This window comes from Sus scrofa, chromosome 14, assembly GCF_000003025.6.
Source record: "Sus scrofa isolate TJ Tabasco breed Duroc chromosome 14, Sscrofa11.1, whole genome shotgun sequence".
Taxonomy (NCBI): Eukaryota; Metazoa; Chordata; class Mammalia; order Artiodactyla; family Suidae; genus Sus; species Sus scrofa.
Genome location: NC_010456.5, coordinates 60,758,644 through 60,771,460, shown reverse-complemented (window position 1 = coordinate 60,771,460; position 12,817 = coordinate 60,758,644). Strand labels below are relative to the sequence as shown.

The 12,817-nt window shown below is 38.8% G+C and overlaps 1 protein-coding gene across 1 annotated transcript in view; it reads left to right on the top strand.

Annotated features, from left to right (window-relative positions):
- The window catches only part of ZNF37A (zinc finger protein 37A), a 101,760-nt gene extending 90,176 nt beyond the window's left edge, over positions 1–11,584 (top strand). The window contains exon 6 of the mRNA XM_021072371.1: positions 11,470–11,584. Within this exon, the coding sequence (XP_020928030.1) occupies positions 11,470–11,552 (83 nt within the window). The 3' untranslated portion in view covers positions 11,553–11,584. The remainder of the gene's footprint in view (positions 1–11,469) is intronic.

Genomic DNA, 12,817 nt, shown 5'->3' with positions numbered 1-12,817 from the left:
GAGAAAATGGTTAGGTTGACAAAGGCTACTGCATGTGCCAGATTGCTGGCTAGAGGTAGATGTATGCTTCAACTGGTACCAGAACCAGCTTTACTATTGATGATTGAGTAGGAGTAAGAATGAAGGGGAAGTGGTCAAAAGCTTATATTGTGTATTTGGTGAAATGCTGCATCAGGTGCACTGGTTATTAGTGGGACAAGACAGTTTCCAACCCTGCCCCCGCATAATAATGGCCACAACTATAAAGAAAAATATTAGAAATGCAGGGGCTGGCATGACTATAATTTAGAATTGGTCACCTCCAAGTATGCTCCAGGTTAGCATAACTGAGCACAGATTCATAGACTTAAGGTATTGCCTACTGTTTTAGCTCAAGCATCAAATAGTAAAGTGACAGTACATTTGTGATTTGTTGAAAAGAGTCAGCAGTTTATGAACACAGGTAAAATGGCTGAGCAAGGAATAGAGTATAAATCAAAAGAAAGAGATTAGCCCTCTTTTTTGTCAAACCCTGTTATGAATCAACAAATTGAATTGCAAATTTGAAGAAGCAGCTTCAATTCTGCAGGTGCTTTGCCGTATTTCTCTTTTTTCTTGAAGAAGAGAGAAGTAGATGACGCCAGTTAGCTAGAGTATTTACCTGTTAACTAAAATTTCCTGGGATGGAAGCCCATCTTCAAGCGTTTTGTAATCCTTATTTTCAGGAATTAAGAAAATTGTACTTGCAAAGGGTTTTGAAAGATCTTGGTCTAAATGAACCTAGATTCCTAGCCCAGTACTGATAGAATGTGTGTTAAGGGTAGTAATAGTGTGGATATTATGGTTGGTAATGATAGAAAGGATATTTATTTTGTATGTGTGACTTATTTTATCTTTATGTTTATTGAAGGGAATATAGTTAGTGATGTGGAGAATGATAGCCACAAATAGACTTACATGCTAAGGATTTCCCGTCATGGCTCAGTGGTTAAGGAATCCGACTAGGAACCATGAGGTTGTGGATTCGACCCCTGGCCTCACTCAGTGGGCTAAGGAACTGGAGTTGCCGTGAGCTGTGGTGTAGGTAACATACACAGCTCGGATCCCGCATTGCTGTGGCTCTGGCGCAGGCCAGCGGCTACAGCTCCAATTAGACCCCTAGCCTGGGAACCTCCGTATACCCTGGAGCAGCCCTAGAGAAAAAAAAAAAAAAGAAATACATAAGTAGTGCTCTGATGGCTATCAGTGTAAGTAGAATGATGTTATCATTTTTGTTCTCTCTTGCATAATTGTTCACTTGGGTAAAAACCCTGATAATGATGGGAGACTTCCTAATGATACTCTAATGCTGAGAATAAGGATTGTATGGGAGGTGTGTTGTTTCATGTGTGTGATGATGATACTGTTGTGGTACATGAGCTGGGCGTAAATCGTAAGAAGACAGTGTTATTTTGATATAAATCAGTGCATTTAGGATTGTTATGGTTGGATTATGCATTGTAATAGCAGTTATTCATCCTATATTCACAACTGATGAGCTGGCAGTGATTTTTGTAGCTGAGTTTTATTGAGTCCTCTGCAGCCTCTAATTATGTTTCATAATATTGCTGTGACTAACATTATGTTCAGATTGATGGGTGGTGAGATTTGGGTATGAGTCTGTCATGTTAATAGCATCAGGCCTGCTGTTCATGGACTGCGTTGTGTTACTTCAGGCACTCAGAAATGAAATGGTTAAAGTCCTAATTTTATGACAAAAGCTATTGTTTTGATGGCAGATGCTGCCAGACTAAAGATTTTTGTAATTTATTGTGTTCACTTACCAGTGTATGTTTAACAAGAACAGCCATCATAAACAGTATTGATGTGGTGGCTTGTTTTAGAAAATATTTGTTGGATGTTTCTATAGCTTATGGTTTAATTTTTTATTAGAATGAGGATAATGTCAACTATTGTGAGCCTGTTACTACAATTATGCTTCCTTAGATAATGGTCAATAAAATGATAGTAAAAACAATAGAATTTATTAGTACATGAAGATATAAAACCACATATATACAGTATTTGGGGAGTATGGGCCTGATAGCTTACTTAATGGACTTTACTGTAGCATGTGGTGTAACATGGAACATGAAAAACTCTTTCATGGTAGGCTCAGTTCCTGTCATTCTAGGCATAAGAAAATCTAAACCTCTTTTTACTCTAAGTAATTCTTTTGTCAGACATACTTCTTATGGTTGTGGTGGGATGCCTGATGTGAAGACAAGTAGACTTCTCATACATGTGGGGCTAATGTTAATGGTAAAAAAATTTACAATAGATGTATAAGTTGATCAACATTGTGGGTAGAATGCTCAAATTCATAAAAAGGAGTTTGTTAGGAGTTTTTTAAATGATGACATTGGCTATATATAATTCCAGCCTTTAGGGGTTGTGAAATGCTCCTAAAAATGGGATTGTAGTGAAAATGCTTATTAGAATGATGTTGACATAGTCTCCAGGAAGAACAAAGTGAATGGGCCTGCTACATTTTCTACATTGAAACCAAATAGCGATTTTGATTCTACTTCTGTTAAATCATTTATCAGTAGGACTGAAAAGCGAATAATTGCTAGTGTTACTTCATATGAGATTGTCTGTGCTACTGCCCACAGAGCTCCGTTGTGCATATTTTGAAACTGAAGCTCATCCAGGTCAGAGGATGATGTAGATGATTAGACTTCATATAGCTAACATAAACAGTACACCTAGGTATATATTAATTAGTGGAAAAGGCATGGGAAGAGGAATTCATAATGTGAGAGCCAGGGTTAATGCTAGTATTGGTGCAATAATATATAAATTGATGTTGGTGATGGTCATAGTGGTTTTTTAATAAATAATTTGACTTCATCAGTAATGGGTTATAATAATCCATAGGAGCTGATATTGCTTGATTCTTTCTGGATTTGTAGATAGCGTAGGATTTTTAAAATTTATTTATTTTTAAACTCAATGAATTTTATTATATTTATAGTTGTACAAACATCATCACAACCCAATTTTGCAACATTTGCCTCCCAAACCCCCAGCCCATCCTTCCCCCCTCCCGACATGTCTCCTTTGGTAACCATAAATTTTTCAAAGTCTGTGAGTTAGCTTCTGTTCCACCAATAAGTTCATTACATCTTTTTTTTTTTTTTTAGATAACACATATGAGTGATAGCACATCATGTTTGTATCTCAATATCTAACTACATTTCACATGATAATTTCTAGGTCCATCCATGTTACTACAAATGTCATTATTTCATTTCTCCTTATGACTAAGTAATATTCCATTGTGTATATGTACCACATCTTCTTTATCCACTCCTCTGTCAATAGACATTTAGGTTGCTTGGCTATTGTACGTAGTACTGTAATGACCATTGTGGTATATGTATCTATTTGAGCCATGGTTTTCTCCGGATAGATGCCCAGGAGTGGAATTGCTGGATCAAATTGTAATTCTATTTTTAGTTTTTTGGGGAATCTCCATATTGTTTTCATAGCAATTGCACAAATTTACATTCCTACCAACAGTGAGGAATTCTCCTCACCCTCTCCAGCATTTATTGCTTATAGACCTTTTGATGATGGCTACTCTGGCTGGTATAGGTGTTACCTCATGGTAGTTTTGATTTTCATTTCTCTAATAATTAGTAATGTTAAACATCTTTTCCATGTGGTTTTTGGCCATCAGTATGTCTTCTTTGGAGAATTATCTGTTTAGATCTTCTGTTCACTTTTTGATGTGGTTATTTTGTTCTGTTTTGTTGGTACTGAGGTGCAGGAGGTGTTTCTATATTTTAGAGATTAATTCCTCATCAGTTGCTTCATTTGAAAATATTTTCTCCCATTCTGTGTGTTGTCTTTTTGTTTTCCTTAGGGTTTCCTTTGCTATGCAGAAACGTTTAAGTTTAATTAAGTCCCATTTGTTTATTTTTGTTTTAATAACTCTACGAGGTGGGTCTGAGAAGATAATTGCTGTGGTTTATGTCAAAGACTGTTCAGCCTATATTTTCCTATAAGAGTTTTATAGTATCAGGTCTTATACTTAGGTCTTTAATCAATGTTGAGTTTATATTTGTGTATGGTGTTAGGGAGTATTCTAATTTCTTTTTTTCTTTCCTTTTTTTTCTTTTTTAGGGCCACACCCAAGGCACATGGAAGTTTCCACACTAGGGGTCATATCAGAGCTACAGCTGTCAGCCTACACTACAGTCACAGCAATGCAGGATTCAAGACGTGTCTGTGACCTATACCACAGCTCTCATCATGCCAGATCCCCGACCCCCTGAGCAAGGTCAGGGTTTGAATCTGCATCCTCATGGATACTAGTCGGATCTGTTTCCACTGTGCCACAATGGGAACTCCCCTAATTTCATTCTTTTACATGTACCTGTTCAGTTTTCCCAGAACCACCTGTTGAAGGGACTGTCTTTTTCCCTTTGTATATTCTTGCTTACTTTGTCATAGATTAGTTGATTGTAGGTGTGTGGGTTTAATTCTGGGGTTTCAATACTCTTCCACTGATCTATATTTCTGTTTTTGTGCCAGTGCCGTAATGTTTTGGTGACAGTAGTTTTGTAGTGTAGTCTGAAGTCAGGGAGCCTGATTCCTCCATCGTCATTTTTCTTTCTCAGGATGGCTTTGGCTATTCTGGGTCTTTTGGGGTTCCACACAAACTTTAAAATATTTTGTTCTAGGGAGTTCCCATTGTGGCTCAGTGGTAAGTAACCCAACTAGTATCCATGAGGACTTGGGTTCAATCTCTGGCCTTGATCAGGGGGTTAAGGATCCAGTGTTGCTCGAGCTGTGGTGTAGGTTTCAGACACAGCTTAGATCCAACATTGCTATGGCTGTGGCATAGGCTGGCAGCTGTAGCTCTGATTTGATCCCTAGCTTGGGAACGTCCATGTGCCACTGGTGAGGCCCTAAAAAAAAAAGTTCTAGTTCTGTAAAAAAATACCTTTGATAGTTTGATAGGGATTGCATTGAATCTGTAGATTGCCTTTGGTAGTATAGCCATTTTGAAAATATTGATTCTTCCAATCCAAGAGCATGGTATATCTTTCCACTGTTTGTATCATCCTTGAGTTCCTTCATCAGCATCTTAGAGTTTTCAGAGTACAGGTCTTTTTTTCTCCTTATTCCTTGGTGTTTTTGATGCAATGGTAAAGGGGATTGTTTCCCTAATTTCTCTTTCTGATATTTCATTGCTAGTATATAAAAATGCAGTCAGTTTCTGTGTATTAATTTTGTATCCTGCTACTTTACCAAATTCATTGATGAGCTCTCAGTTTTCTGGTAGCATCTTTAGAATTTTCTAGGTATAATATCATGTATCTGCAAACAGGGATAGTTTTATTTTTTCCTTTCCAATTTGGATTCCTTTTATTTCTTTTTCTTCTCTGCCATGGCTAGGACTTTGAAAACTATGTTGAATAGTAGTGGCAAGACATCCTTGTCTTGTTCCTGATCTTAGCAGAATTCTTTCAGCTTTTCACCATTGAGGATGATGTTAGCCATGGGTTTGTCATGTATGGCCTTTATTACATTGAGGTAGTTTTCCTCTATGCTCACTTTCTGGAGGGTTTTTATCAGAAAGAGGTATTGATTTTGTCAAAAGCTTTTTCCACATCTATTGAGAGGATCATAAGGTTTTTATTCTTCAGTTTGTTAATGTGGTGTATCACACTGACTGATTTGCAGATATTGAAAAATCCTTGCATCTCTGAGATAAATCCTGCTTGATTATGGTGAACAATTCTTTTAATGTATTGCTGATTTTTGTTTGCTAGTATTTTGTTGATGATTTTTGCATCTATGTTCATCAGTGACATTGGCCTGCAATTTTCTTTTTATGTGATATCAGGGTGATGGTATCAGGGTGATGGTTGCCTCATAGAATGAGTTTAGCAGTGTTTCTTCCTCCGCAATTTTTTGGAATAGTTTCAGAAGTATAGGTGTTAATTCTTCTCTAAATTTTTTATAGAATTCACCTGTGAAGCCATCTAGGCCTGGACTTTTGTTCGTTGAAAGTTTTTTAATCACAGTTTCAATTTCAGTACTGTGATTGGTCCATTCATCTTTTCTATTTCTTCCTGGTTTAGTCTTGGGAAAATGTACCTTTCTAAGAATTTGTCCATTTTTTCTAGGTTGTCTGTTTTATTGGCATATGGTTTTTTGTAATAGTCCCTTATGATCCTTTGTATTTCTGTGATGACCATTGTAACTTCTTCTTTTTCATTTATAATTTTATTGATTGAGTCCTTTTTTTCTAGATGAAGGGCTAAGGATTTATCAATTTTGTTGATCTTTTCAAAGAACCAGCTTTTATTTCATTGATCTTTTCTATGGTTTTCTTCATTTCTGTTTCACTTATTTCTGCTCTGATCTTTATGATATCTTTCCTTCTGCTAACTTGGAATTTTATCTGTTCTTCTTTCTCTAGTTGCTTTACATGTAAAGTTAGGTTGTTAAGTTTTTTCTTGTTTCCTGAGGTAGGCTTGTATTGCTATAAACCTCCCTCTTACAACTGCTTTTGCTGCATCCCATAGGTTTTGGATTGTTGTGTCTTTATTATTATTTGCTTCTAGGTATTTTTAATTTCCTCTTTGATTTCTTCTGTGGTCCATTTGTTGTTTAGTAGCATGTTGTTTAGTCTCCACATGTTGGTGTTTTTTGCAGGGTTTTTTTCTTGTTGTTGATTTCCAATCATATAGCATTGTGGTGGGAAAAGATATTTGATATGTTTTCAATTTTCTTAAATTTACCGAGGCTTGATTTGTGATGCAGAATGTGATCTATCCTAGAGAATGTTCCATGTTCACTTGAAAGAATGTGTATTCTGCTGCTTTTGGATAGAATATTCTATGAATATCTTTTAAGTCTATCTCATCCAATGCATCATTTAAGGCCTGTGTATTCTTGTTGATTTTCTCTCTGAGTGATCTGTCCATCGCTGTAAGTGGGGTGTTAAAGCCCCCTACTATTATTGTGTTATTGTCAATTTCTTCTTTTAAGGTTGTTAGTAGTTGCCTTATATATTGAGTCAATCCTATGTTGGGTTCATAAATATTTGCAATTGTTTTATCTTCTTCTTGGATTGATCCTTTGATATTATGTAATGTCCTTCTTTGTCTCTTATAATATTCTTTATTTTAAGGTCTATTTTGTCTGATAGGAATATTGCTACATAAGCTTTCTTTTGATTACCCTTTGCATGGAATATTTTCTTCCATCCCCTCACTTTCAATTTGTATGTGTCCCTAGAACTGAAGTGGGTCTCTTGAAGACAGCATATATATGGGTCTTGGGTTTTTTTCTTTTTCCTTTTTGTCTTTTAGGATGGCACCCATGGCATATGGAGGTTCCCAGGCTAGGGGTCAAATCAGAGCTGTAGCTGCTGGCCTACACCACAGCCACAGCAATGCAGGATCCAAGCCACGTCTGTAACTTACATCACAGCTCACTGCAATGCCAGATCCTTAACCCTCACTCAGGTTAAGGGATCAAACCTGTATATTCATGGGATATTCAGATTCATTTATGCTGAGCCACAATGGGAATTCCTGGGTCATCTTTTTGTATCCATTCAGTCAGTCTATGTATTTTAGTTGGGGCATTTAGTCCATTTACATTAAGGTAATTATTGATATGTATGTTCTTATTACCAGTTTATTCATTGTTTTATATTTATTTTTGTTGGTCTTTTTTTCTTCCCTTCTTCTCTTGTTCTCTTCTCTTGTGGTTTGATGACTATCTTTAGTGTTGTCTTTGGATTGCTTTTTCTTATTTGTGTGTGTATCTACTGTAGATTTTTGGTTTGCAGTTACCATGAAGTTTTGATATAGGAATATATATATACACAAACACACAAGTTTTTTTTAAATTGTTGTTCTCTCAATTGCAAGTACATCTCCAGTATCTTGCATTTGTACCCATCTCTTCTCATGATTTATGGTCTTGGTAGCATATTTGTGAGTGATTTCCTACCTTTATTGTATGTATGTCTTTATGACTGAGGCTTGTCATGTGTAATATTTTTGTTTCTAGTTGTGGCTTTTCCTTTTCCATCTAGAGAAGTTCCTTTAGTATTTGTTGTAAAGCTGGTTTAGTGGTGCTGAATTCTCTTAGCTTTTGCTTGTGTGTAAAGCTTTTGGTTTATCCCTCAAATCTGAATAAGAGCCTTGCTGGGTAGAATAATCTTGGTTGGAGGTTTTTTCCTTTCATCACTTTTAAGTATATCCTGCTACTCCCTTCTGGCATGCAGAGTTTCTGCTTAAAAATAAACCAGTAACCTTATCAGGGTTACCTTGTATGTTATTTTTTTTTCCCTAACTGCTTTCAATATTTTCTCCTTGTCTTTAATTTTGGTCAGTTTGATTAATATGTGTCTTGGGAGGTTCCTCCTTGGGGTTATTTTTTCTGGTACTCATTATGCTTCCTGGATTTGAGTGAGTGATTTCTTTCCCATGTTAAGGAAGTTTTTGGCTATTGTCTCTTCAAATATTTTCTCTGGCCATCTCTCTTCTCCTTCTGTCATTCCTCTAATGCAGATGTTGGGGCACTTAACATTGTCCCAGAGCTATCTTAGATTGTATTCATTTTTTCCAACCTTTTTTCTCTTTTCTTTTCTGCATCAGTGATTTCCACTAGTTCATCTTCAACCTCCCTTATTCATTCTTCTGCCTTCTGTATTCTGCTGTTGCTTCCTTCTAGTGAATTTTTTTGTTTCAGTTATTGTATTTTGCATCTCTGCTTCCTTAATACTTAAACCTTCTCTTTCTTTGCTCAAGGTTTCTTGTAATTTATCAGTCTTTGCCTCCAGTTTATTTCCAAGATCTTGAATCACCTTTGCTATCATTAGTCTAAAGTCTTTTTCATGGAGGTTGGTAATCTCCAGATCAATTAGCTGTTTTTCTGTTTCATTTTTTTTTCTTGTTCTCTTAGCTGATTCATAATTCTCTGCCCTTTCATTTCATGTAGGTTTTTGGTGTGGTCTTCTTTTTGCAGACAATAGGGTTGTAGCTTCTCTTGCTTCTGATATCTGCCACCCTTGTGCCTGAAGTTGGTTTGGGGGGTTTGCAGCAGACTTCCTGATGGGAGGGACTGGTGCCTGCTCACTGGTAGATGGAGTTGATTCTTATCCCTCTAGTGGGTGGGGCTTTGTCTCTGGGTGTGATTAGAGGTGGCTGTGTGCCTGTTTGCTGATGGGTGGGGCTGTGAGCCCACCTGGTTTGTTGTTTGGCCTGGGCTTCTAAACTCTGATGGATGGGGCCAGGTATTTCCAAAATAGCCACCTCTGGAGGAGTACATGCTGATGATTATTCCTGAGACCTCTGCCTCCAATGTCCTCCCGCAACAATGAGCCACAGTCACTCCCTGTTTTACCAGGTTATCTTTCAAGAACTGTAGTCACATCTAACCCAGATTCCTATGGAGTCTCTGTTTTGCCCTGTGACCCAGTGTGCACAGAAGCCTGTGTGTGCCTTTTAAGAGTAGAGTCTCCATTTCCCCCAGTCCTGTGGAGCTCATGCACTCAAGCCCCACTGGCCCTCAATGCCAAATGCTCTGGGAGCTCCTCCTCCCAATGCCAGTGAGGCAGAATATTAACTCAGGTAGTCAGTGTAGGAGCATGGGCTTCAATACATTCTTTGATATGGCTGTTGATTAACATTTGTGGCTTAAGGGCTCCAGGGGGTAGCATTTCCAAAGGCCTTGTTTTATTATAAGAAATGCGTGTTCCCCACAGACTTTGTTTACTATAGAAAATGTGAATCTCTAGCCCACTCCTCAACTGATAAAAGAGGAATCAGAGGAATGGTAAAAGAAAAGGACTCACACACAAAAAAACCCCACAGAACTTGCAGGACATTTCCAACCCCAAAAGCCCTATTGGACAAGGACTAATATAGGTAATTGAATAAGGCCAATGGGAGAAGACCACATCTCTCTGGACCCCACATTGGTACCCCTCCCCCAACTTTGGGGAATAAAAACCCGTATAGGACAGTAGAGAAAGGGGGTGCTCTTCTCCCCCCTCCCAGTAACCCTGGGATCTATCTTCTTTCCTTTAATAAAAACATTGCTTGCTTGCTGCCTGTGTATTCACAGAGTTCATTCTTTGACCACTATGAACAAGAACCTGGATTCTAGTACCATCTTTCTGGCATCATCTTTTTGGGGGCTCATCTGGGATCCAATCCCAGCTTGCACTTTCTACGTTTTTTCAGTTTCATTTGCTTCTGAAAGGAGGGCAAATGTGTAAATGAGTGTATGGCCGACCAGAGACAGACAAAGTGAGTTCAGGAAAATTTTCTTTCCCATTTCCCCTACACCAAAGTCTCTTCTATGTACTATAGCTTTTGTAAAATATTTGGGAAATCACAGTTACTGTATTCCTGAAGGTTACCAATTGTTAAAAGGCATGTAAGAAACAAAATGTTGTTTTTGTGAATATTAAAGGGCTTAAAATAACTTCTTGGGTGCAGGAAGCACTGTGATAACCTCTGAGTGTGTGTATGAGTGAATGTGCATCCTGATTCACTTGTGCTTCGGTTCAAGTTTGTGGCTCCACGGCCTTAGCAACTACTGAGTCTGAGTGGGTCCTAAACTGCAGTTCTGCAGTGACCTCATATGGCTTATGGCTGTAACAGACTCTGAGGGTTCTCTTCCCTCCCTGTGAGTTCAGTCCAACTTTGGGGCTTATATGAGCCAGCCAATTGCTAAGAGGCACCTAAACTCCCAAGAGGAGGGTGGCCAGGTGGACATCTGAATGGCCATCTTCTGAGAAGGGATCACCCTCCCTTGTTTTGTCTGCAACACCGATGCAGGGTGGGCATACAGGGTGGGACCTAACCCAGAAATCCAGGCAAAGATTTCAAAAGGATTTTCTGGAGATTATGGTGTAAAACTAATCTGATCCTTTATCATTTCATTTGCTATTACTTCAAATAGAGCTGTGGGGGCAGAGGAAACAGACCTCTGGATATTAAGACCACCCTGAGTTGTTACCATACCTGTGGGGGAGAAGGAGTTAATAACCAGTATTCATCCAACTTAGGCCAAGTGTTTAGCCTCAGAGCCTGAGCATATTCAGTTTTGCTTTTTGCTATTTACTTTTACCCTGGTTGGAGAAGTCGACAGCTGGTTTATCGAATTTACCTGTTAACTGTGGCTTAGGAACTTTCTTGATATTAATAGAGGGCATGTCAGAATGAGCATCTTAGGATTCAAAAACTCAGGGCAGGACCTGTATGCCTGAGTTTTCTTCACCTCTGTCCAGAGGCAGGTAATGGGGAGGGATGATGGGAAGAGAGGCTACGCTGGTTAATTCCAGTCAGCCTGAGGTCAGATGGGACATTTGGCCACTAATGTCTAGTCGCTCCATAAGAGAGGGATGCCCTCACATAACCAAGAAAGGGAAATAGGCACTGGATGCTAGTCTTTTCTCTCTTTCAGATGGGAGCCACATCCTCAAGCCTGGTGCATGGCTCAATAGCAACTCCCCTGACATGTGCCTTGAAGAAATAGAAAAAGTTTGAGCCTGAGACTCTGAAAAAAAAAATCATTTATTTATTTATTTTTTTTTTTGTCTTTTTCTAGGGCCACTCCAGTGGCATATGGAGGTTCCCAGGCTAGGGGTCTAATCGGAGCTGTAGCTGCCAGCCTATGCCACAGCCATAGCAATGTGGGATATGAGCCATGTCTGCGACCTACATCACAGCTCACAGCAACGCTGGATCCCCAACCCACTGAGCAAGGCCAGGGATCAAACCTGCAAACTTATGGTTCCTAGTCAGATTCATTAACCACTGAGCCATGATGGGAACTCCAGAAATGTTTAATTTTCTTTTGCTCAAAAGCCTGGCCACTATATAACCTGTCGGACAGAGAGCAATGGCCATCTGAAGGCTCTCTAGATTATAATACTATTTTCCAATTAGACCTATTTTGTAGAAGAGAAGGGAAATGGTCAGAGGTGCCTTATGTTCAGATCTTGTTTACAATGAGGGAAGACACTACACTGAGGAAGGCTTGTGCACTCAGTACATTATGCCAACTCCCTCGGGACATAGGTGTCCACCATATTCTGGCCCAACTGGTCCAGACCCTCCAGAAGTTAATCAGCCTTCTCCAATACTGCCCAAGGCTCCACCTCTCCCCCTCTACTGCCAAAGTTATATCCCTTTTTAATCCCTTTACAAGAAGTAGCAAACGAGAATGGGGACCAATACAGGTCCATACACCTTTTTCACTTCAGGACTTAAGGCAGATAAAATCAGATTTGGGAAAATTTGCTGATGACCCAGATAGATATATCAAGGTCTTTCAGGGTCTCATGTAATCCTTTGAGTTAGCCTGGAAGGATGTCATGTTATTACTACAACAGACATTGATTATAAGTGAAAAAAGTCTTAGAGAATGCTCAAAGATAGATGAATGGTATGCTATAAGTGCCAGAGGAAGCTCAGGCGAGGAACAAACAAGATTCCCCACAAGGTGTCAGGCAGTTCCTATGAGTGACCCTATTTGGTCTGCTGCTGAGGGAGATAAAGAAAACTGGCATAGAAATCATTTTATTACTTGTAAAGTTGAGGGATTAAAAGCTCAGAAGTAAAGCCCATTAACCACTAAATCCCGTTATCCACTCCAAACAATCAGAGGTTTGTCAAGGGGAATGAGAAAGTCCCATGGCTTTCTTAGAAAAACTCAGGCATTGAGAAAACATACACCAATGGACCCAGAATCAATGGAGGGCCAAATAATTCTTAAAGACAAATTTATAACTCACTTGGCACCAGATATA